This window comes from Nannospalax galili, unplaced genomic scaffold (genome assembly GCF_000622305.1).
Source record: "Nannospalax galili isolate Female #2095 unplaced genomic scaffold, S.galili_v1.0 scaffold415, whole genome shotgun sequence".
NCBI lineage: Eukaryota > Metazoa > Chordata > Mammalia > Rodentia > Spalacidae > Nannospalax > Nannospalax galili.
Genome location: NW_008337494.1, coordinates 2,388,554 through 2,415,773, shown reverse-complemented (window position 1 = coordinate 2,415,773; position 27,220 = coordinate 2,388,554). Strand labels below are relative to the sequence as shown.

At 40.0% G+C, this 27,220-nt stretch overlaps 1 protein-coding gene across 2 annotated transcripts in view; it reads left to right on the top strand.

Annotated features, from left to right (window-relative positions):
• The window catches only part of Ano4 (anoctamin 4), a 342,978-nt gene that overhangs the window by 274,805 nt on the left and 40,953 nt on the right, over window positions 1-27,220 (top strand). For both annotated transcript variants that reach the window (XM_017798033.1, XM_008832628.1), the window contains 3 exons: window positions 14,649-14,731; window positions 18,868-19,008; window positions 20,852-21,016. In XM_017798033.1, the coding sequence (XP_017653522.1) occupies window positions 14,649-14,731; window positions 18,868-19,008; window positions 20,852-21,016 (389 nt within the window). The remainder of the gene's footprint in view (window positions 1-14,648; window positions 14,732-18,867; window positions 19,009-20,851; window positions 21,017-27,220) is intronic.

Here is a 27,220-nt window from a genome sequence, read left to right as displayed (position 1 = left end):
AAAGTGCTAGTTTGAGGACATAAATCATTTATCCCAGGTGTTTCTTTGCAGAAAGGGATATATCATTTGCAGAAATATAGGATAACCAACAATAATAATAGCTATCTTAGTAGTTTGCATTTATTGGGGGCTTACTGCGTGGTGCCCAGTATCCTAAGCATTGCGTTGGGCTTATCTCGTGTAACCCCCATCACAACCTCTGAGAAAGCTACTGTTAGGACCCTCATGCAGTAACTGAAGAACTGAAGTAGAAGCTAGCAAATAGCAAAGCCAGCAATTAAAATGAGCAGCCATCTCTCCTTGGCTCCATAATAGGCTTGGGTATTGTTTGTAGCATTTGATTCTCCTTTGGAGACCTAAACTTTCAGATAAAGAACTGTTGTGCTCATCCTGAACCCCATTTGTGCTGCTTTGAGATGGTGATAGTTTATAAAAGCACGTCGGTTCTAATAGAGCTCAGTCTAATGGCTTCAGAATCATCTCTTGTGATTGACAAGTTACAGTACTTAAGAAAACAATGTACTCTATTTTCAGAAACATTGCTAGACACAAGGTAAGAGCAGAGTAATTGCAAAGATCTCTGAGTGGATGCTCTCCTTTGTTGTCTTTGACTTGTGTGTTTGCCCGCTCAACAGTAAAGACTCTGTTTGGAACCAGTTTGTAGTTGGTTTTGCTCATGTTCCCACATATGTAGCAGTAGGACTCCCTGAAGACTTCAAATTGCACCGTGAGCCCAGGGCTCTGGACTGAGGCCACAGTGTGGCTCTCTCCTCGGTGCTCCTCTTTGTTCACAAGGAAGAGGACAGGATAATTATGTACTAAATTAGCTTCTCTTCCTAGAGGGGAAAAGAAGTAAATCATAGATGTTGGCAGAGATCTGCCAGAATGTGGATTGTCTCCCTCTTTATTTCTGAGTCCTCTTTTTATTTCTTCCTTTTTTCCATTTTCAATATTCCTTAAAAGAATTATCCCCAATAAACAAAGTGAGGTACTACATGCCCTCCAATCAGAATGACAGTATAGTGACTGTTTTAGTCCAAATGTAAAGATTTGGTGTCATTCTGTAAGGAAATGACAAAGAATATTTACCTCTTTTAAAATCATTCATAATAATTGGCCTTTTTGTGGACATGTATTCTAACTTTATCCTTTTAATTGTGTCCACATGTCCACAAAAATGGTCTTGTCAAAGTATTAATAAAAATATTACATTAAGGCATGGTGGCACACGCCTGTAGTCCCAGCGCTTGGGAGGCAGAGGTAGGTGGATCTCAGTGAGTTCAAGGCCAGCTTGGTCTACAGGCCTGTCCTGTCCCTGAGTTCCAGGACAACTGGGGCTACAGGGAGACTCTGCTTCAAAAAGACAAAAAAAAATTTTTAATGGTGTTCTTTATTAAAATAAAGAACCATGTGTGTAGATGTATTTACCCATAATAGTTCATCAGTTCTCCTAACCCATCAGAAACAAATTATTTATTCCAATTTTATAGACGAAAGTACTGAGACTTAGAGAGGCTACTCAGGTTTCCCAAAATTATGCAGCGGCTGATAAGAGTCATAATTTTAAACTATATATTGTCCACCCTGTTCTAGAGACATTCCTGTTTCCTATATCATGCATTCTCTATAGGTGGTAGGGGGGTATAAAAAAAGGTATCAGTGTCTTAGCAGACTGTGTATTCCTCCCACTGGACATTGGATGTACAAAAATGATGTCTTTGTTCTCAAAAGACTTCTAGTACATTAAGAGATAATTGTTAATTATAAGTAGGTTAAGTCCAACTTATAACAGGCCAGTGCATATCCATGGGTTCAACTTCCTGGGGCCAAGGAGTGGTTTCAGGGAAATGCGAATAAAATTCTAAGCCAAGAATAGTATGAGCAAAGCTCTTACAAAAGAATTGGACATTCCGTGTGATACATACTTAGTCTGTATTGGTTTCACAGGACTGCTGTAACAAAATACTACCAAGTGGAGAGTCTAAAACAACAGAAATTTATTTTCTCACTGTACTGGAGATTAAAAGTCTATGATCACAGTATCAGCTGTAATGGTGCCTTCTTAGGGCTCTGCAGGAAGGACCCATTCCATGTTTCTCTCCTGGGGCTAGCCAGTAATTCTTGATACTTATAAGCCTGTAGCTGCATCACTCTAATCCCTGCCTCTATCTTTACCGGTAAAGAAAATTACCTGTCTAATTCTCCCTGTATCTTCATATGGCTGTTTTCTTTTTTAATTTTTATTAACTTTATTTTAGTGTATGTGTGTCTGCACATGTGACACAGCACACCTGTGGAGATCAGAGAGTACTTGTGGGAGTCAATTCTCTCCCTCCACCATGTGGGTCACAGGGATCAAACTCAGGTTGTCAGGTTTGGCAGCAAGCCCCTTTACCTGTTGAGTCATATGACTTTTTTCTTATAAGAACACTACCCATATTGGATTAAGGATCCAACCTACTCCAATTCTGACTTGCCTTAACTAGTTGCATCTGAAATGTCCCTTTTTCCAAATAAGGCCACATTATGAGGTCCTGGAGCTCAAAAAATCAACTTACATTTTTGAGGGAGCACAATTAAACTCATAACAGAGGACATGTTGACGGCTAGGCAATTGGTGCCACAACAGTGAACAAGTGCTTCATCTTAAACAACAGAAAGCCAACTCAAGTTTATAAGCTTGGTGTCGCCCAAATTCCCTCTAGGTATCCTGTGCAATCAGACAAACCATATAATATATTTTATGTGCATTTATTAACTTACAAAGAAATGAGTACCTAGTGCTAGGCCCAAGCCTCCGGCAGTGCAGCTCAGAGCCTGCCATATCAGACCGCTCCATGCCCATAGTCACCACTAGCATTCGCTCATGCCTCAGGGACCAGTGATCTCGCCCCGGGTCCATAAGTGTTGGGCCGTTCTGTTCTTGAGCTGTTGCACCACTGTGAGTTCCCCACGCCAGTACACTTCCCCATGGCTCGGCTCATAGGTCTCCCCACAGCTCGCGGCTTCCCTATCCTTCCTGGCTTCTGTTCCAAGATGGTTCCCAGCAGCCCCCCAGCAGTCCACATTCTGTGGCAAGCCCCACCCCTTGGAGGAACTAGCCAACTTGGAGACATTTGGACATAATATAAATCGTATTTGAGAAATGACTGGTAACAATGTGAAAGTGGTAAAAGTGGGGGCTGATAGGTGGCAGGTAGGCAATCCACACTGTTCAGTAGAAAGAAGAAAAAATAAAAACGGAAACTAAAACTATATATGCTCTTCACGTCAATAATCTCATCCCAGAAACTCTGTGTGTGTGTGTGTGTGTGTGTGTGTGTGTGTGTGTGTGTGTGTGTGCAGAATTTGACTTTGGGAAAGATCGAAGTTACAAAAGAAAGGCTATAACATAAATGTTTTCTAGCTTTAGCTGTTTATAACAGGCAGAAATTGTAAAAACCTAAATATTCAGCAATAGAAGAATGCTTAACATAAGCGTACATTACAAATTGCATAAAAGCATCCAACAATGTAAAACAAAGCTTATATTTTATTTTTAAATTTTAATTTTATTTTTGTGATTCCCATGCAATATAATTTGATGGTATTCAGATTCACTTTCTGTGCCAACCCTTACTGCCCCTGTCCAATTTAATGTACTCTAATGTGTATATATGTATGTATATATGTATGTATGTACAGAGAGAGAGGGGAGAGAGAGAGAGAGAGAGAGAGAGAGAGAGAGAGTCTTTTTTGTGTCCCCAAACATCCTTCAGTTTGAATCCATACACTGGAGCCTGGTTAACCTACCAAGAGTCCCATCCCTGTAAGAGACTGTCTCTCCCTCTCTCAGCAGCCATCAGTTGCCAGAAGTTCATGGGGTCAGTGAGATGGCTCACTGGGTATAAGCACTTACTGCTAAGTCTGACAACATGAGTTCAATCTCTAAGACACATGGAGTAGAAGGAGAGAACCAACATCTACAAATTGTCCTCTGATCTCCAGACACACACACACACACACACACGCACACACACACACACGCACACACACACACACGCTCGCGTGCGCACACACGGCACAGGCAAGGACTCATGCACACACACAAAATAAATAAAATGTAACTTTCAAAAACTACAGTATAAAGGATACAAATAAAATGTGAATTCAAGTACATTGAATACAAATGTAAAGTGGAAGAAACTGAGGCAATATTAATAGAAATTTGCTGTGGGTGTTGGATCTGTGAGATTTTATAAACATTATTGAGGTATCATTTACATACAACAAAATCCAGCAATTTTCCATGGGCAATTAGACAAATTATGTCAAGTGTGAGTGGTCGTGTAATCATCACCATGGTGATATGGAACATTTTTATCCTGCAGAAGTGCCCCCTTGGCTTTGCAGTCAGCCCATTGGCACCCTCACACCTGCTTTTGATCAGCACAGTTTCACTTGCTCCAGACTGCATGCAAGGAGAATCATTCAACAAGCAGCCTTTGGTGTCTAGCTTCTTTCACGGCAATGAATGCTTTTGGGAGTCATTACTGTTATCACATATATCCATAGTTTGTTCCTTTTTAGTCCAAGATAGTATCTCATTGCCTGGCTATGTCCCAGGTTGTTTATATACTAACCAATTAATATGCACTTGTTCCCAGTTCAGTTTTTTTAACAGTTATGAATGAATAAATAATAGATAAACAAACTTGCTGGATTTCTAGATTTTTGCATGGTTTCATAAAAGTCTTTGTGTCCATTTTTCTTTGGTAAGTAACTAGAAGTACCATGACTGGATCAGATGATGAGTAACTAGCTTCATAAGTAGTTATTTGCCAGCACGTGAGTAATCTATGAGAGTTCCAGGCATTCCACATGCTCACAAACACTTGGCATTATCAGTCTTTATGATTATAGTCATTCTGGTGGATAAGCAGTTATCCCATTGTGGCTTTGATTTGCATTTCCCTAATGAGTAATGCTGTTGAACATATTTGCGTGGGCCTTTTTGCAATCTATATATTTTCCTTGGTAAAGTGTTTGTTCACATCATTGCCCATTTGTTATTGGATTGCTTGTCTTCTTACTTGTGAGTTATCTCAGTTCTCTCTATGTCCAGATAGAAGTGCTTTATCAGAGATGTGTTTGCAATATTTTCTTGCTTGTCTTGCATTTTTAAAAAATATTTTATTATTTTTATTTTATGTATATGAGTGTATTACCTGCATGTATGTGAGTACACCCGTGTCATGCAATGCCACAGAGGTCAGAAGAGGGCTTCGGATTCCCCTGGAACTGGAGTTAAGGACGGTTCATAGCCACCATGTGGGTGCTGGGAGTCAAACCCGGGTCCTCTGTAAGAGCAGTCAGTGCTCTTAACTGCTGAGCCATCTCTCCAGCCCCCAAGACTTGCATTTTTAATATAACATTTGTATTAATTATTTGAGAATTTCATGCATGCATACAATGCATTTTGATCATATTCACTCTCACTCCTCCCCCTCAAGTCCAATGTGTGCCATATATATATATATATATATATATATATATATATGCACACACACTCCTGAATGTGGGGCTATCCACTGGAGTGAAATCAACCTACCAGGAGCCACATCCTTAGAAAACACTGTTGTATTCTTTCCCGTCAATTGTCAGTAGCTCTTCAGTTAGGAGTCCAGGCTCATGAGCCCCTCCTCCCTTCATGGTAGAATGCTAGCTGGCTTTATCTTGTGCAAGTCTTGCTGTGAGTTCGTGAGTGCAGCACAGCAGTCTAGTCATGTAGAGAAGACACGACTTTACTCGAGTCCTCCCCAATCTCTGGCTCTTACAGTCTTTCCAACCTCTCCATGAAATGGTTCCTGAGCCATGGGGGGAGGGAGGTTTCCCACCAAAACTTGATGATAAGATCATATTTCTGAAGACACCACACATTTCTCACAGGACATGAAAAAAATCAACTTGGTACTGACCAGGAAGCTTCCTCCCTGCTGGCTAAAAGCCAGTCATAGTACTGGAAGTATTGTGCTGGCTTCTGGGGGAAAAAGTCATCTACAATCTTACCCAGCTGTGAACCTTGTGAACTACAATAATGACTGTCATGGCAAGATATGCCTATGAGGATAATAGGCACACTAATGATATGGGAGTAACCAACTGTTTTCTGATTGGATTTAAGGTCAGATCCACAGGAAGAAACACACGCCTCGTACTGTAAACTGATAAAGAGCTCCTGATTGGGGGAGCTCACAGGCCCCAGGGGTGAGCCAGCTATTACTATTTTGCTAAATGGACATAGTATCAAACTACCGTCTAAATTTGTATCTCTACGCATAGATTAGTGCAGCTCGCAGACTCATCAGAGAAGTTTCTCTGTGTAGTGGACGGATGGTGGTTAATGAAGACACTCACATCTGGTGAAGTGTAGAGAATGAGTGTCAGTGGAGTGCTCAGACACAGTGGGCATCTATAAGCCTTGTATTTTTAGTTTGTAATGGGGTTTATTAAAAAGCAAGAATTTTCCAGGAGCTGGAGAGATGGCTCAGCAGTTAAGAGTACTGGCTGCTCTTGCAGAGGACCTGGGTTCAGTTCCCAGCACCCAAAGACAGCTAACAACTGTCCATAACTCCAATTCCAGAGGATCCAATGCCCTCTTCTGACCTCCACAGGTACTACATGCACACTTACATACATGCAGGCAAATCACTTCTACACATAAAATAATAAATAAATAAATATTTTAAGAGGTTTCTTTTTTTCCCCCAGACCCAATGGAGTCAGTTGCACATATGAACTCACAGCAGTGGTGACAGCATGCGTAAGAACTCAAGCTCAAGTCAAACACAAACCCAGCATGGAGGGGTGAAACAGGCACGAATCCATCCCTAGCTAAGGAGCAATTGGTGATTGATAGCTGTTGGGAGAGGGAAAGTCAGTTTTCTTTCAGGGAGTGGCCCCTGGTAAGTCAACCATGCTCCAGTGGATGGCCACACACCCAAGAGTGTGAGCTTGCAAAGGAAAGAGAAAACAAAGTTGGGTGGTGTATTAGTCAGGGTTCTCCAAAGAAACAGAACCAGTAGAATGAATATATATATAGAGAGAGATTTATCAGCTTAGCTCACAGGATAGAGTCCGAGTAGTCCAACAATGGCTGCACCACACTGGAGAGGCTGAGAATCCGTAGTCGCTCAGTCCACGAGCCTGGATGTCTCAGTAGTCCCAATCTGGCGCTAAAAGTCTGATGAATTCTAAAAGATCAGCTAGTCTTCAGTCTACAGCAGCAAGACAAACTAACCAGCGAGAGAGAAGGCAAGCAGCAAGAAGCCAGATGTTCTCCTCTTCCATGGCCTTTTATACAGGCTGCCATCAGAAGGTAACACCCACATTTAGTGTGTGTCTTCCAGCTTCATATGATCCAATCAAGAAGATCTCTCTCATTTCAGTTAATCCCAGCTCCAGTCAAGTTGACACCCAGGATTAGCCATCACAGGTGGGTAAGGAAGTAGGTGGATCTGGGAGGAGTTAGGAGGTGAATCTCATCAAAACACATTGTATGAAATTCTCAAAGAAATAAAATATTTTTAAAGCAATAGTTTTAAATTGTGATATATTCCTATTTTAATTTTTCTGTCAGTGCATTTTGTGTTTAAGAAATCTTTGACAAACTCAAAGCTTCCTAAGAGTCTCTGTTTTCTTCTAGAAAGCTTATAGTTTTCCTTCATATGTTTAGGTTCATGAGTTATTCTAAGTTTATTTTTACATGCCATCTAAGATAATTGTCAGATTTATATCTTTCCATGTGGATATTTTTTTGAAAAAAGACTCTCATATGGCTGGATTGGTTTAGAAACAACTATGTTACCCCAGACTAGCCTCAACGTAATGGCAATTCTCCTGCCTCAGCCTCCCAAATGCTGGGATCTCAGGTGTAAAAGGTATACCTAGTGTACCTTCATTTTTCATGTTTTACAGTTTTTCTCTCATGTAAATAAATCAGATCTTTCATTATTTTAATTAATCTCCTCTTTCATGTTTCTCTTTATCTTTCTGAAAAGCAAAGTTCTTGTTAGACAGTCTTACTGTGTAACCTGGACTGGAAGTCATTATGTAGCTAAGTCTGGCCTCAAACTTACAGCAATCCTCTTACCGTATTTACCATCACTTATCACCCTTTTTCTCTCATCTATGACTGTTCTCTGTTTTCAGTCTGGATTATTTGAATTTTCTTCTGGTTGTAAATTTTATTTTTGTGCTTATTTGAATGTCTGATTGATTTTTTTAATGCTTGAAAATGATAGACACTGGACTTTCTTTAATATTGGGCTTTGTTCAAGCATCCAATCAACTTGTTTATTGGTCAGTTTGATGCTCCTGGGACTTTTTTTAGATTTTTGGGATGGGGTAGGAGCCCATCTCTAACACGAGACCTTTAGAATTCTCCTGTGTTGCAACTCTCTTTTTCTACAAGCCTGATTATGAACTAGTTCTAGCCCTCTGTGAGCTCTGAAGGTTATTTTGTTACCAACAGTTTCATTTCAGACATGTCAAGAGTAGAAGGAACTACATTGTTGACATCTAGAAGCTTCTCCTAGGGTAGCCCTTCCTATCTAGTACCCTGCCTCACAAAGCCTGTTAACTGAACCTACTCACTCCGGTGTCTGTCTCCTCCACTCATTAGGGCCATCATCTTGGTCCTCCTTCCTGAACTGTAGCCTGGAAACTCTAAGCATTGAGCTGATATGGTCCTGAGGCTCACTTCATTTGTTTCATCTCTCACAGGGATCACATTTCTGCACTGTCTCTTTACCCATGTGGATAATTATTTTAGTATATTTTATCCTTAAGTCCTCAAGAGTGAAAGTGAAGATCCTCACGTTTCTGCAGTTCGGTGACTTTTTACAGAAGGGAAGCATATCTGCAGACAGGGCCCCAGGGAACTGCAGTTCCTCAAGAAAACTAAAATAACCTGTGAAATTCCCCATGTTACCAGTTCAAAATTGGTATTAGAATAAGCAAATCTAATTTGTCTTGAAGAGGCAATCTCCTTTTCAAGAATTTTTCAACAACAATGTGTAGTACAGAATGTGAAGATACATTTGAAGTAGAGAATACTATCTTAATTTAGTTTAGTTTTAATTTATTTTTGTTTTATGTATATGAGTATGTATGTAAGTGCACTCGTGCATGCAATGACCACGGAAACCAGAAAAGGGTGTCGGAGCCTCCAGAACTGGAATTACAGATGATTGCTAACCACCATGTGGGTGCTGGGAACTGAACCTAGGTCCTCTGCCAGAGCAACCAGTGCTCCAAACTGCTGAGTCATCTCAGTCCCCTGAGAATATTATTTTATAATGACTCTCTGGAATCCCTTTTTCCTGTGTCAGGATGCTTGTGAAACCAAATAAATAATCAGGTGTCATTTAAGCATGGAAATCAGTACATCTAGCAAATACTTGACACTTCAAATGAATGCAATTAAAATTTGAGAACTGTTTCTTTCAGATTGCTTAATCAGCCATATTTACATATATTACATAAAACACCCCAACCACTGGATTCCTATCAGGATAGCTCTGTAGTATCTTATGGTAGATCAGACTCTAACAAACTTACGGTCTTCCTCCTAAGTTACAAGCTCACCATCCTGCACATGAACACAAGTACTCTTCTAAAAGGTTCTAGCACCAATAATAAGCATTGATCTTATTAAAATATGTTCCCAAACTGGATAGATGACTCAGAGGTTAAAAGTACTGACTGTTCTTGCAGAGGACCCGGGTTCAATTCCCAGCGCCCACATGGCTGCTAACAACCGTCATTAACTCTAGTTCCAGGGTATCTGACACCTTATTCTGACCTCAGTGGGCATTTCCTAACACGTGTGCACTTAAATACATGCACTCAGTACACTCATACACATAAAATAAAAATAAATAAAATATTAAAAGTAAATAAAATACGTTCACATTCCTGACTTTCTAGATTCTGAAAATACCTCATTTTGACATGTCTGTGTTTCACAAACTCTTCTCTCATTTACTTTTGCTAACATCATTATTGTCACTAACGTCTCTTAGATGTAAATTAGTAGCCTATAAAAATATACTGTTGGGTTTTTTAAATATCTGAATAGACTATTGCTATCTTGATACTGATATGATTTATGTGAAGATATTTATGGCTCCTCTTGAGAGTGTTTAGGATCTTTCCACAATACAGCAAATAAGAGCTGAGTACTATCTTCCATCTGACCTGGGGCACAGACCTCTCAATTTCTCCCAACCGTCCACTCTCTATCTTGTGATTTTAATCTTTTCAGTTTTCTGCTACTTTGCCTTAACTTTGAGTTTGTGATTCTTGGCCAATTTCTTTGTTCATGTGTAGACTTTATAAGCTAAGCACCCAAAAAAAAATGACCTCATTTTTTTGTTTTTTTTTAATTCCTTGAGGGAAGTATATTATTATAACTTTTCTGTAGCTTTTCCAAGCAGACATTCTCAGAAAGTTATATAGGATGTGGTAAAAATGAAATTCATTAATATTACTAGTTTTATTTTTAAAGGAAATTAGTATTGGTAGAAAAGTGGTTTGATATGTGAAGTAAGGCATTCTGCCTTTTCTAGAAAGTAACAAAATCATTTTTTTCATGAGGACTGAACTCGGGGCCTCATGCTTGTTAAGCAAGCACTCTCCCAACTGAGCTATGTCCCCAGCTCCAGTAAGAAAATAATCCTGACTAGGTTTGGAAAGATGCTTTGAGTTATCAGAGAGCAGGTCACCATTCTGAAATAAAAATCACCCTTTGTTTTCCATGTGTGCTGCCCATTTTATCGTTAACCAAGCCTCAATTCTTGTATTTATCTAAACAAATGGAACACAGCCTTATGACAAGTTACGGGAAAAGTTATACCACAGGACCTTTTAGTCTCTTAATTTTTCTTTTTTTATATAATTTATTATTTTTATTTTATGTGTATGAGCATATTGCCTGCATGTATGTAAGTGTGCACGTGTCATGCAATGTCCATGAAGGTCAGAATAGGACATCAAAACTCCAGAAACTGGAGTTACAGACAGTTGTTAGCTGCCATGTGGGTGCTGGGAACCGATCCCACATCCTCTGCAAGAGCAGCTAGTGCTCTTAACCACTGAGCGATCTCTCCAGTCCATAAGTCTCTTTAATTTTTCAATTTTTCAAGTGTAAGGGAAAACACGACTTTACAGTTATTTTCTGGCAGTCAACAGAATTCATCTCTTGGTTTCCAGAACAGGCATTCTAAACAAGAAGAATCAAACTGGGTCTTTCAAAACCTATTATGTTATCAGTAGTATTGTGTCTCTAGCAGCTTTTGGAATGTGTGTAAGCTTTTCTTGACCCCTAAATTAAGACCTGAAGGAAGGATAAAGAAAAAATGTCAGGTTTTCATACGGAACCCACAACTCTGTAACACGGTCCCTTTGTATTTATACCTAGTTCAGCAAAGTGCCCCCAAATGATTGGAAGACTAGACCTTCTTTGTTTTTCTCGAGGTGGGGAGTCTTCTCATTTTAATAGAAATTTGAATTCTCAGATTAAAATGCTAAGACTCAAACAAATCAGGACCAAACCCTGGCTCTGCCCTCTCCTAGCTGTCTGATGGTAATTAGGCAGTACAGTATGGAACTTCAGATATACATCTGAAAGGGAATTTTTTTCTGTGTAAGAGTCTCTAAATGCCTTAGTGAGCTGGGAAAACAACTCAATTGGTTCTTTCTTAAAATTTATAGAATGCTGACTGTTAGCTGTGTTTTCCAGAAAGAAGTTCTTATTAGTTCAGATGAGTAAAGCCAACAGCTATACTACTGACCCCCCCCCCAAACCTGGCATTCAATAGATCTAAGCAGGCAGTCCTGGTTGGCAGGAAGTTTTCCATATTGCCATTCAGATGGATGGATAGGTTCCTTCTGGCATATGGCTCTGTCCTCGTTATTCATCCAGCATGAGGGAAAAAGGGGCTTGGGAAAGATGTATCTACTTCTTTCTTAATTCTTCAGTCCAAAATTGAATCAGGTCACTTATGTTCATGTTGATTCTAGTAATGTTTAATTGAAATAAATAAATGTAATCTAGTTATGCTCTAGGGTTAAGAAGTGGCTTTGAAAAAAATCATATCAGTGTGTTACAAATGTATTCGAAACTGACAACAGTTGCTCTCTTAAGAAAATAGTCAAGCGCAGTATGGCCTTCAGAGCATTGTATATCATGACCCTTATGTGTCCTTTATGAGCTTCCAAAGTCAGTTCTTTATATGACTCTAAGCCAAGAGTATTTGGGCACAATAGTCACTCTTAGCTATAATTTGTTTGTTTTCTGTTTCATCTACCTGTGGTCAACCATGGTACAATAATATTAAATAAAAATTTTGAGAAATAAATTATGTTTTAAATTACACACTGTTCTGAACTACATGGCAAAAGCTCACATAGACAACCACCTCCATCTTGTCTAGGACATGAAATGTCTAGATCTCCTCTAGGATATCCACATTGGATATCCTACCCACCCACTTTACCTAATAGTCCCTGAAAAGCCATCTCAATGATCAGATTGACTGTCATAGTACCACGGTGCTTCTGTTCGGTGTTCTTTTTGCTTAGAAATGGTCTTAAGAACGGAACCAAAGCTCAAGAGTGCCAGTGTTGTTCATTTGCATATGCCCAAGAGATGCTGTAAACACTTCCTGAAGTAAAGCTATAACAGTTCTTTGCTCTTAAGAAAAGAATGTGTGCCGAGGTGGCTAATATCTACAGTAAAGACAAATAGTGGAAAGCATAGACTGTACACACTTAGGTACTATGTGCAATTTCATGCACAGTTAGAGGTATTGGAATATATAAAAGGAGATTACTATATTTGAATAATAATCCACCTAAACACTACCCCTAATCCTACCTATACTAAGAGAGAAGTCTCAGATTTTCTTAATGTGACAATGTCTTAGAAGAATTGCTATTTGGGATTAAAATTAATACCTCAGCTAAACTTCATTTGTGGGAAGGTTAGATAATAGTACAAGGGGGAGGTGAGGATAGGAAAGGGGGAGGAAATGCAAAACCCTATCTTATAAGTAAAATTGATAAAATTTTAGTTGTGTGTGCTGGATCGCTTTAGTGTCAACTTGACACACCTGGGTTGAGGGAGCCTCAGTTGGGAAATTGCCTCTATTGGACTGGCCTGTGGCCATGTCTGAGGGGCATCTTCTTGATGAGTGATGTGGGAGGGCCCAACCCACTGTGGGTGGTGCCATCCCTGGGCAGGTGGGCCTGTGTTGCATAAAAAAGCAGGCTGAGCAAGGACCAGGGGATCAAGCCAGTAAGCAGCAGTCCTCCATGGCCTATGCTCCAGCTCCTGATTCCAGGTTCCTGCCCTGAGTTCCTACCTTGGGCTCCTAGATGAACTGTGACCCGGGATATGTAAGCTAAATAAACCCTTTCCTCCCCAAGTTGGTATTGATCAGAGTGTTTTGTCACAGCAATGGAGAAACAAACTAGGACAACGTGGCTTGAGATTGTTCTAAGATCTACAAGGGAAGTGAAATACAACTTCGCACAGCTTCATGTCTTCAGTGTCATGTTCCAATGGCCCAGTGAAATTTATCTTTTCTACATGATAAAGTGTCTATGTTAATTAAGATAAGGCTAGACCATTGTAATATAAAGCTCTGACATTTTTGTAGCATAAAGGATGGTGTAATTACTCTGTTATGTAAAAGTCTGAAGCGAACATTTCAGGCTGGCGGACAGCCCTACTACATGGAATATAGTTGAGCAAACATGTTTCCAGCAAGAATTCTTTTGTTGTGCACCAGAAATAGATCTTAGAGAACAGTTGGTAGTCTTTGCCCTGAAGTCAATGCAGTCAGTGGGAATGGCAGTTGAACAGAATTATAGTTTTCTACAATACAAAAGACAAGCATAATGAGCTTAAAATTTTGATATTTTTTATTTTGCTGACATTGATGGATAAAGCATTCAAGAAACATAGCTATATGCTCTTCAAATATACTTTAATTTTTTACAGGAATAAAAAAAGAATATTTTATATTAACTACAAACGTATTAACCTGTATTTAAATATACTTAAGACACACACATACATATACATATATATATATTTGCTTTGAGGAAGATTTGGAAACAAGAAATTCCTGCTAGTCAAATGCATGTAAACTACTAAGTTCTGTTTTGGCTTTTCTTCCCCTGGTTAGATTTTGCTTGTTAAAAATAAATCCTGTATCAATAGGGAGGGTATTGGTAAGAAAGTTCCCTGTATTATTTTGCTCCAAGAGTTTTGTCTCTATTAAATCTGTTCTGCTTCGACATGAAAATCATATTAATTTAATTCTAAGAGAAATCTCTAATTTTCACTATAGTTGAACCAAGCTCAATAATTGTCAAAATGGTCCTAGTTAAATGAAGTTGTTATAAATTCTGATATTAAAAGATTAATGTCGTAAAAGGATTGCTATGTGGGATTGACATTAACACCTCAGCTGAACCTCATTTGTGGGAAGGTTTGTATATACAACCACTGCTGTTGTTTGCAATGACTTCATTATTCATCGACACAGTTAATATTCATTTTATTTTTAAAAGTCTTTGTCCTTCTTTGCTTATTCCAGCAACAGTTTTCCTAGAATTTTGGAAAAGACGTCGAGCAGTGATTGCTTATGACTGGGATTTGATAGACTGGGAAGAAGAGGAGGTTTGTATCATTTGCCTCAGAATTCCTTATAGCACATATCACTAAGAAATATATTCCTTGAGTCATCATCCTCTACTGAATGACAGAAATCAGATTACTTATAAAACACCTCCAATATCTGCCTTTGCTGAAAGTTTCAAGTTGTATAAAAAAGATCTGGCTAGAGCTGGGTATGTTGATGCATGCCTATGATCCTAGTATCTGGGAAGTTGGGGCAGGAGGATTCCAAGTTCAAGGCCAGTGTGCCTATATAATGAAACTTTAGCTGGGGGTGGGGTGAGGACGCTGGCAGAGTTTGTTTGCTTTTGTCTTGTTTTGCTTCATTTTTATCATTGCTGTGATCAGACATGGGGCCTCTTCCATGCTAAGCATGCGCTCTACCGCTGAGCTCCATTTTGACACATTAGTGAATTAATGTTCCATGAGTAGTGTTTCTCTAGTAAGTAGAGGCAGAGGATTTAGGAGGACAATGCTTTTAAGTTTTCTTAACTGTCTCCCATTTTCTTTACATTATTAGAAGATTGTTTGTTTCTATCTCTAGCACAAAACATATCTCCTAAGAGAACTAACTACTCAGGGAGATGTTGCTGTAAGCCCAGCAGTACCCAGGTATACACAGGCTCAGACTTGCATCAAGTGCTAAATGCTGAGGAAAAGGCCCTCCCAGGAAGCCTCCTTGGTGGCTGTGGATAAATGCAGGGTCATTTGTAGACTAAGCTGCTGACAAAGACAAACGCAACCCCTTAGAATTTACTTTGTCAGTATACTTCCCAAGAGCTTAACTCCCATTCCCCCTTCTAGGTCAGTACATTGCACTCCTTCCTAATGTATGTCAGATCCTGATACTCTTTTCTTGACCCATTCATTTATGCTAGACTTGATTACCACATCCTTCCATTTGACTGTATTTTATCTGAACCCCAAAATATCTTTCTTTCCCCCTGTGGTCTCTTACCTTTCCCAAGTCCCATATCAATAGAACCTTGAAAAATACAAAGTTATCATGGCTATTGATAGATGTTTTCTTTCCTAGAGAGACCTATATGTATTTCTTCATATTAAAATAAATCTTCTAGAAACACAAAAATGAAAATTTTAGTGCCATGATAGATCATTTGGGGAGGTTTTGTAGAGCTAGAGGACCACTTCAAATCATGCCTCATGAATGGATTCCTTTGCTTCTTATTCCCATAAGTGTGTTAAAGTTGTTTTGGTTTGGGTTGGTTTCTTGTGCCTGGATGAAGAAGTAAGACATAAAGATTAAAAACTTGGCCGGGTGTGGTGGCGCATGCCTTTAATCCCAGCACTTGGGAGGCAGAGGCAGGCGATCTCTGTGAGTTCGAGGCCAGCCTGGTCTACATAGTGAGTTCCAGGCCAGCTAGAGCTACAGGGAGACCCTTAAAAAAAAAAAAAAAAAAAAAAAAAAAGTAAAGCAAGGTATTTTGGTATACAACACTGGGATGTTTGGGTCATTCTTGTTCTTCTGGGAGACATTCTTTCTCATGTTTTTATAAACATTCTTCGGAAAATAGTGTTCTGGGTTTGGTGACGCTGCTCAGCAGACATTGCATCTCTGGGCAGCAGCCAGGCTGCCTTCAGCACATCCTGCATGGTGGGGCCATTCTGCAGTTTCTGGTTACATGTGTTCATGGAACAGTTCCCATTTGGGTAGGAAATATTCTTTCAAGGGACTCTGAGTCACCGCTAAGCAGTTGTATCATTTTGAACAAATAACTTCACTTTTGGATATTTTCCATCTCTGAAAAAGGATTTATGACGAAATTTTTTTTCTTTCGGCTATAATGTAGCGTTATTTAAGTAACCTTATCCAAACCAGTCTAGAAGTTATCATCTGTACTTGGGGTATGCCTAAGATGTGACTGCCCTTATAGTACACACACCTCAAGTAAGACCGGAGCCTCTTGTCCACGCTGCGTGCGGACCAGTTCTTTCACTCAGCATACCTTCCTATGGGAGCTTACCTTCAGAGCTCTGTATAACTCTAGTTCTCCAATTGAGACTCACTGTGGAAGTACCTCTTAATTCTAGCCTATGACTCGTAGGCTACTATTCAGAAAAGCTCAGACTCAGTTAATGCTTTCCTTAGAAATAGCTAGATGTACTGGTTTGCTAAGAGTATCATAATAAAGTCTCACAGACTAGATAGATCAGTCAGTAAGAATATATGTGCTGTGGTTCTGGTGGTTACAAAGCTAGGATCAAGGTGCCATTGTGTTTGTTTCTTCTAAGGGTGATGATCGAAGGAACTTTTGCCTTTGGTTTGTTGTTGGCCTTTGACCTGTATCTTCACATCATCTTCCTTCAGTGCATATCTGTATCCACACTGTCAGTCATATCGGATCATGGCCTATACTATTGGCCTGATTTTAACTTAATTACTTCAGCAAAGACTCTGATTCCAAAAATGGTTCCATTGTGAGGTATTAAGAGGATATGAGGAGCCGGGCGTAGTGGTGCACACCTTTAATCCCAGCACTTGAGAGGCAGAGGCAGACGGAGCTCTGTGAGTTTGAGGCCAACCTGGTCTACATAGTGAGTTCCAGGCCAGCTGGGGTTACAGGGAGACCCTGTCTCAAAAAAGACCAAAGAAAAAAAAGGTGTATATGAGTCAGATTTGCATTACTGTGAGAGAATAAGTGACATAAACAACTTAAAAGGAAGAAATATTTATGCTGGCTCACAGCTTCAAAGATTTTAGCTCTTGGTTACTTAGTCTCATGCCCTTGGTCAGAGCATAATAGCAGGAGTGCACTTCCTCACACCAGTCTGGAAGCAGAGACAGGCTATGCAGGGAGAGACCAGAATACGATATACCCTCGAGGACATCCCCCTAGTTACCTACTTCCTCTAACTAGACCCACTTCTTAAAGTTTCCAGCAACACACATTAGAGACCAAATCCCCAACACACAAGTCCATGAGAAACATTTCATATTCACTCCTTAACAGTTAGGACCTCAACACACAAGAATTTGGTGGGATAAGGGAAGACGTGATTGAGCCCATCATAGCCAGGCATGGTTCTATAATTGTCTTCGACTCTTACAGTGCTTACATTTATAGCCCAATAAGCTGACTTTCCCAAGAAAGCAGAAGATTCCATATCTGTTTGTTCTCAATTACAGCTGCCTAAAATAAATCAAAGAATACTGAGCTTAAGTGAACTGTATCTCCCTACGTGGCATAGCTGTTGCCACATTGTGCCTGTTCACCATAATCTCTTTTGTCAGTTCCTTCTTTACCTACTATCTTTATCTGAGTGTTTCTGTCTGGATTAACTCATCCAGCCCATCCATTTCTGCTCATTTTCCAACCTCTTCCTATACGCTGAAATAGAACGTGTACTTAATTAGCCAGAACCACTCTAGAATGTTGCTGATTATCTTTTCCTAATCCCATAATTGCTTTTTAGTTAGAAACTTGACACATTGAAATGAGGCTCAGATACATGAAACAAAAGCCTCAGCTTGATTTCTAGTTGCAGAGGCCTTGATATAAGCGACATTTGAAGGATACTTATTTTGTTCTTGATAGCAAATAAGATTACATTTAATATCTATTGGTTAAAGGTGAATGCCTCCATAAGAGCTTATTAAAATGTAGGTTCACCATGTTTTTAGTTATTTAATTCTAAAATGCAAAATAAAAATATTTTAGGAGAAAAAAGTTAAGAATTATATTGTCATTATAATTCTCAAAATAGCTTTTGAACATTTGCCTGTTCAGAAGACTTCTTTGTTCTAATGTCCGTGTCACTGCCTGGTAATAAAGGTGGAAATTTCTTAGTTGTTCTAAACCACTAGGAATAGGATAGACAGTCGCTTTTAAAATATTATTACTCTGTTTCTTCAGGCATAGTTTAGAAGGATAACAGAAAATTGTAACTGCTATTCTAAATCATGTTGCTTTCCATGATAAATCTTGACCACTATTTTATGAATAGCCTTCAAGTGATCAATTTCCAAATGTTTAAGATTGGAACTCTAAGCCCCACTTCATTGATTGGTTGATTGGTGTGGCAACTACAGACTCGGTTTTATGGTGGGATAAGAAGACACTTCTCTTATTGTGTGAGCACCTCCTCAGTGCTTAAGAATGTGTCTTCTTGTTTTTCAGGAAGAAATACGACCTCAGTTTGAAGCCAAGTATTCCAAGAAAGAACGGATGAATCCCATTTCAGGAAAACCAGAACCTTATCAAGCATTTACTGATAAATGCAGCAGACTTATCGTTTCTGCATCAGGAATATTTTTTATGGTTTGAGACTTTTTCTACAAATCTCTTTAGCTTAATAAGGTGCAAACCTCCAATATAGCAGCAATAGTCATAAACATAAAGCACAGAATGTTATTTAATCCTCGCCACTGCATTTGGTGTTCTGGGATGGTATAGCTAGTGCCATATGACCAATGAAGCAACGGAGACACTAAAAGGTTAAAGGGATTGCACAGGGTCCATCAGTAAGTGTTTAGACCCTTCACTGTAATCTTATGTTCTTCCCCTTACCATGGTCCACTGTGCCTTACTGAAGGAACTAAAAATGTGAGATAAGACATGTCACAGTCTTAAGAAAGATTTACGAACATTTTTATGAAGCCCATCAAATGAGAAATGTATTCTATGTATGCTATGCATATAGGTGCATAAAGTTAAATATAGAAATGAGAGATATAGCTTATTTGACAGAGCACTTGTCTTGAATGATCAAAGCCCTGGATTCGATCCCCCAAAACTGGGCACAGTGATGTGTTCCTGTAATCCCAGGACATATTCTGAGGAAAGGAATCTCTAAATCGGCAGAGATTATTGAAGGGACTGGTTTTAAAATCTAGCTTTTGATAATTAAGTTGACCAGGATCACTATGTTAAGACACATTACATGAATCATCTAATGAAAGTTGAAAAACTGTTTGGAGTCTCAGATTCTTATTATATTCTAAAGATAGAAGTCATACCATACATTATTCTCAAATGTCATGAAATCTTCAGGAAAAAGTGCCTTTGTCTGTATATGCATCAGATAGTAAGAAATTTTGTCTCCATCCCATACTTGGTTCATTCAACAACAAACAGCAGGCATTTATAAATAGATACTGTCCCTGTTTTCTGGACCTTACTTTCTAATGGGAGAGATTAATAATAATTAATTATGAGTAGATAATAGTTATGAGTAGTTTCCTGAAAGAGGATGCACCTATATGGTATATGTGCCATACAGTAACAACAACAAACATGATCTGGTGGTCAAGGGAAAGTTCAATTATGCAGCGATTCTTAAGTTGAGAAGTAAAGGATGAGGTGGTGTTATTGTGTGTGTGTGTGTGTGTGTGTGTGTGTGTGTGTGTGTGTGTGCTTGTTGGGCACGAGACTGGGTGGGTAGATGTAGTAGATGAAGGAAATGATCTTGAAGATTAAGAATGCTTAGCTCATGTGAAGCAACAAACAACGTCTGGGGGCTAGTGAGATGGCTCAGCAGGTAAAGGTGCTTGCCACCAAGTCTGAATAACTGAGTTCGATCCCCAGAACCACTTAGTGGAAGGAGAGAACTGATTCCCTCAAGTTATCCTCTGACATCCCCCCATGCACTGTGGCACACATGGGCGTGCACACACATATGCACACCACACACACAATACATAAATAAAAATTTTTAATTTTTAATTTTTTTAATATCTGGAGTCCTCAGAGAGCAGAAAGAATGATGCACTGGGGGTCTGGAAGGAGTCTTAGAGGACACAACAAGGGCTTTGTTTTTATCCTAGAACAATAGGAAACAAATGGTTGTAATCAGAAGCTTGCCAGGATGAGATTTCTGTAATTGAGATTTGGGTCTGGTCACCTCAAGAGTCTGCTTTAAAAGTGTTTCCTCATAGCTCTCACAGACTCAACTTTCAGGCAAGTTTTTTTTTTTTTCTATTTAGTCAGAAATTACAGAGGACGCATACACCATAGTGAAAAGTGCATTTTCTTGGGGATGGTCTGGAATCAATACCACCTTCACTTGATTTCTTTTTCACGAGAAGTTTTCTAGGCTCATGAATCTGCTTCTTGAAATGTCCCATTAAAAGGCTCACAGGGTCTCCTCTGTCTTCCCTGCCAGATCTGCGTGGTGATTGCTGCTGTGTTTGGGATCGTCATTTACCGGGTGGTGACTGTCAGTACTTTCGCTGCCTTCAAGTGGGCGTTAATCAGGAATAACTCTCAGGTTGCAACCACAGGGACTGCAGTATGCATCAATTTTTGTATCATTATGTTGCTGAACGTGGTAAGTGGTAACCAGACAAATGGGTGAATTTGTGGGCTACTCTGATAGTTTTCTTCCATCCCTAAAGAGACTTGTCCTCAAAATGGAAGATCTGTCGCAAAGCACTGGTGGCCTGACATGAAGGTGTTCTCAAGCCCGGGCGTTCAATTCTAGGCTCTAAGGCTGTCTGCACAAGGCACTTAACCATCCCTTGTTATTCAGTGTTCTAGTTAGCTTTCTGTTGCTGTGGTAGACCACATGACCAAAAGCAGTTTGGAGAGGAAAGGGCCCATTTCAGCTTGCACTACCGTCCCTCCTAGGGAGAATCTGGGGCAGGAGCTAAAGGTGGGAACCTGGAGGCAAGAAGTGAAGCACAGACAAAGGAGGAACACTGCCTACTGGCTTGCTTCCCTTGACCTCTACTCGCCTGCTTTCTTATAAAACCCAGCACCACCTGCCTAGGATGGCACCACCCACAGTGGGCTGGGCCCTCTCCCATCACTCAGCAATCAAGAAAATGCCCCATAGACATGGCCACAGGCCAGTCCAATAAAGGAAATTCCCTCTTTGAGGCTCCCTCTTCCCAGATGTGTCAAGTTGACAACTGAAGCTATCCAGCACATTCAATAAGAAAACAGTGGGTTTCCCTTTGGTGAAATTTAAGAGTGTATTTGGAAGATCCCGCTCAGAAACTGTGTTGTCAGCATTAGGCTCCATTCTTTTTCATTTAGAATGTTGGAAATGGAGTCAGTATCCAAAACACAGGTAATATCAGGATGATGTATGTTGCTCGTGTTGACCTCAGACTTTCCACAACTGCGTATTGCAGCCCAGATTGTTCCTTTGCACCCCAAACTCACAAATGAAACTATATCCTAGACCTTCTCTGGCGCTTTCTTTTTAAAATTTTGTTTTATTTGTGTGTGCATCATGCACATGCACATTGGTGCATGTGTGGAGGTCAAAGGGCAATTTGTACAAGTCGGCTTTGTCTTTCTGCCACAGGGGTTCCAGGGATTGAACTCAGGTCACAGGCTTGGCAGCAAGCCCCTTTACCTACTGAGTCACGTTGTAGGCCCTGCTGCTTCCACCATTTTCCAAGCCCTTCAGAATCAGCTTCTTTGTAGTTGTTCAAGCTAAAATAAAGCCAGCATTTTCCTCTCGTCTCTTTCTCTATCAAAATGTATCCATACCAGGTGTGGTATCACACATACACACCACACACACACACACACACACACACACACACACACCTATAACATTAGTGCTTAAAAGACTGAGTGATCCAGGTTGACTTCCCTCACTCTTGGCTCAATGCAGAAACCAGATGGAGCATTGGAGCATATCACATGTAGAGTCAGTCCTATCACCCCTGTGAAGGGCCACAGGCCCATGGCTTCTCTCTCCCTCAAAGTAAAATTTCATGAGTTCTAGTAGCTTTGCAATCTCTCCCCCTCCCCCCACGGGCCATCTCGACCATTATTACTTGAGTTCACAGTAGCTTTGCAATCAATCTCAATTCTCTCTCTCTCTCTCTCTCTCTCTCTCTCTCTCTCTCTCTCTCTGCCCCTGGGCCATCTCAAGCATTGTCTCTTTCTCCCTGGCTGTACCAGGTCTGCTTTCACCCCAGTATATTTTACTTGCTGTTCTCTCTTCCTAGAACATGCTCTCCTCCCCTCCCCAGGGTTTGCTTAGCACTCTTCTGCTGTGTTGAAGTCTTTTGTTTTTAATAAGAGTTTCCCCTTCACTGTATTTCAGGTTGCAGCTCGCTCCTGCCATCCGACAATTCCCTACCTCCTTGCCCGTTTTGTTTTTCTCTGTGCATTTATCAGCCTCTATTTGCTCCTGAATCTATTTTTTATGTCTTCTCATTAGGGAGTAGGTCCGCAAGAGCAGAACCTGTTCTCTCTTTATATTTCACTGTTGTTGTGCCGTAATGCCTACAGCACATGGCGCATAGCAGGCATTACGCTAATTATTGTTATTTGTAGAACAAAAAATAGTGGCTGACAAGGTTAAACTTTGAGGTCAAGTATACACAAAAATATTGACCTCAAAGGAGATAATGTATATGCTGAGCGCTGTGCCAGATACTAATTTGTTGTTCCATGCTGCTGATGAATGTTGCATCTTAAATCTGGCCCATCGTGTTGAAATTCTCACTTCTAAAGGACTAGGATTTTCTAAAGGCCAAGTAACATAACACTGCCATCAATACAGCTGTACTTTTTAGGCTGTCACAGCTAGCTCTTTAATAATTCTGAACTCCATAACTAAAAAGCCCATGTAATTCTCAAGAGAGTTAAACCTACTCAGTGATAAAGAACTTTAGCTATGATTATTAAGTAAATTAGTGATCATTAACTTGGGCTAAAATACATTGGGACTTTTCTATTTTAGAAAACAAAGTTAAAAATCAGAAATGGTAACAGAAAGAAAGAAACGGAAAAAAACAAAAACAACAGTTGCTAATTGTTTTGATGTGGTGATTTTGTGGTTGCTTAGTCACATGAAGACTGAAAACAGGTATTTGGCACTCCTTGGTGCTCCATGCCCCACAGCTCAGTTAGTCTCCATGTTAATTATGGAAAACATGTTGCGAAGGAAGGTGATTCATAGTAAACTTAACCAAGCAGCAGAACCTTGAAATGTTCTGGGTCCAGGAAGAGTACAGTGAATCAATTCTTACTGTATTTTTAACCAATGTCTTTTTGTTCCAATGTCTTAAAATTTAATTTCATCTGGGGATGTATCTCAGTTAATAGAGTGCTTACCTAGCATTCAAAACATACCAGATTCAGTCCCTAAACTACATATACCAGGTGTGGTGGCACACACCTGTAATCCTAGCATTTGAGAGTTAAGGGCAGGATCAGGAGTTCAAGGCTGGGTTTGGCTATATAGTGCATTTGAGATCAGTCTGGGCTATATGATACCCTACTTCAAAATAATAATAGGAAATGGAGGAAGAAGAGAAGCTCAGAAAGGAGAGTACAGAAGCAATGTGAAGAGAAAGGGGAGGAAGCAGATGAAGGAGAATAAGGAGGAGGAGGAGGAGGAGGAGGAGGAGGAGGAGGAAGAGAAGGAGGAGGAAGAGAAGGAGAAGGAGGGAGAAGGAGGAGGAAGAGGAGGAGGAGGAGGGAGAAGAATTTTACGGTGGAGATGTAATTCAGTGTTAAAGTTTTTAAAAGACTTTTATTTTATTTTATGTGTGAATACTTGCATGTACTTATGCATACCTAATGCCCATAGAGGCGAGAAGAGAGTGTCAGATCCCCTGGAACTGAAGTTAGAGGTGGTTGCAAGCCACATGATGCTAGTGCTAGGAACGAAATCCAAGTCCTTTGTAAGAGCAGCAAGTGCTCTTAACCACTGAGCCATCTCTCTAGCTCCCTAGAGTGGATTGAAATTGCACAAAGCCCAACACACTAATGATAGTAAATAATAATAATTTAAGTTATACATTTCCTGAAGAAAGAAATGTCTGTATTTACAGTGGACCTATAAACATTATATTTGTCCCTGTATATTGAACAGGTACCCTTGTCAGAACAATACTTGATTTGGCCTAAAACCACTGCTTACTGATTAACTGATCTAATAGTCCCTACTTCAAAAGATGAAGTAAGCTAAAATGAAGAAGAGGGCAAATGGGATAGGTAAAATATCTAGCTGCTGACATTATGAAACATCTACTATGTGCACAGAGCTAAGCTTGAGGCTATTGATACACTTACCTAATAAAGTTTCATAGTAGCCAAAATGTCCTTACACTTAAACTAACACGTAGGAAACCCCTTGAGGTACATTTTCATTTTAGGTGCAGTGCAAACACAAGGTATTCTGACTTTCCAATGAACATCAGACAAGCTATTTCCCTTCCTATAGCAAGGGAAAGAAAGAAAAGAAAAGGCATACCTAAGAATGCTCACAGTGGTCCCCAGAACCCTTTGGTTCAATGGCCAATTGCCTTACTCTCTGTGGCCCTCTGACAGTGTCCCAGCCAAACACACACATTCATACTCCTATCATTTGCCCTGAAGCTTCACGAGTTCCATTATGAGGGTGGCCAAGTGTGTAATGTAGTTTGGAAGCGTTTGCAACGACTATGAAAACATAATAAATTAAGTCCTTAGGATGCAACAGCAGCACAACAGAGGGCAGACTAATGACTCCAACGCAACTGGGCACAGTTCAAAATGAATATCTACACTGGCTTCTGAAAATACCCAATTTAAGACATTTTAATAACCCAGTGATAGTTTTTTTAACAGCTATATCTAAGTTGGTTTTTAGCTACTTAAATTTTTTATTTTTTGAGAATTTCATACATGAGTATTGTATTTGCATTATTTTTACTTTTGCCAGTCCCCCTCCAGCTCCTCCCATGCCCTCCTTCCTCACAATTTCTTGTCCTTTTCTTTATCATTGTTACATACCATTATATACACTCATATATATATATATACATATAAAACTCACTGTGCCCATTTAATGGTGCACATGTGTACCTGTGTTTAGGGCTGCTAGCCTGGGATTATATAACCTCTCAGGGAACTAGTCCTTGGAGAAAATTTATTCTCCCTCTCTCAGCATCCATTGATTACCTGTAGTGTTTTATCTTGAGGTGAGACCCCCACTGAGGTTTTCCCCATCTGAATTGGCATGCCAACTGGTTTTGTCATTGTGCAGATCTTATTAGACTACCATTCTGTGGAGGTTTCATGGGTCATTTCTAGAACACAGGTGTCTTGTCTCTCTGCCTCTTACAATCTTTCCACACTCCCTTCGGCAATGTTCCCTGAGCCTTAGGTGTAGAGGTTGCATTGTAATGTAGATGTGTCTATCCAGAGCTTGGCACTTCATAGCGACTCCTTCTCTGAATTTGACCAGTTATGGAACTTTGTAATAGTCTGTTGCAAGAAGAGGCTTTTTTGGTAAGTGGTAAGAGCTACACTTGTCTGTGACTATAAGTATTTAAAATATAGCAAGAAAGTACATTGATCTAGGAAAGTGGCAGTAGTAAGCTCTTCTCTGGGGCCTATGACCTCTCTGACCATGTGTATTTGGCTATGTTTATAGTACTATGCATGAATTCCCTCCTTTTGAGCTGGACTTAAGTTCTACCTGACAGCTGTTGATTATTCCCAAAATAAAAATGCCATTTATTGCTCCAATAGAGATATTTTGCTGGGCTATTCATTGTTGTGGTTTGTAGGCTTTATAGCTAGGTAGAACCATTGATTGGTTTTCTCCCTTGGCCTCTTGCATCCTACCTTCTGATACTGTTAGGGTTCGGACCTACAGCAACTCCCTCCCCAATGCAGCAGGGCCTCACCATTCTTCAGGGCCCCTGAGAATGCAGGAACTGAGTTAATGAGCATCCTGATCTTGGAAGACAAGATAAACAGACTCCAACTTTTGACCAGAGACTCTATTACTGCAAGGAGTCACTTCAGCACAGCATGCTTCCTCTTTGATGATCTTAAAGGATAAACAGACTCTTTACGCCTTTGACCCAGATCCTGGCTGATAGAAGAGGACTGAAGGGGGTGGTTTGACAGAGGCTACTCTTTCCTGATAAGCCCTGATCTCTCTCTCTCTCTCTCTCTCTCTCTCTCTCTCTCTCTTCTAACTTTTTAAAAAAATATTTTCCCACCTTCCCCAGCCAACAACCTGTGGACAAACAGCTTCTCCCCGAAGGGAACTGTCCCGTGTGCTTTTTCCTCCACTAATAAACACTATCCCACCAGAGTTCTTGTCTGTGACTCGATTCACCTATCCTGGTTTTACCTATCAGATACCATGAGAGCTAGTCTTTGGGGAGGAGGCTTCCAGGTCAGTTCTAGCTCAATTGCTCCAAGTCCTGTATCCAAAGTATGTCATATCTTTAGCAATAGGGTCTTACCTCAAGTTCTAGGAGACAACCAAGGCTTATGACAATAGCCTATATTATTTTGTGAGTCTTTTGGACTATCCTGATCCACAACTCAAAGGGGGATTTCCCTTGCCTGGCACTGTGATTTTTGCTATTTAACTATACCTGTACTCATGCATATACTGTGTGTATATTTTTCAGTAGGCTTAGGAAATAATACATTTCCCTTTGGTTTTTCACACTACCTATTAATTATTTCTTAGGCACTTAAAACTTTGACTAGTGTGGCCTTTCAAAAATGAAAACAGCATTTAGATATTATTAATACTTTTTCATTAACTTATTAT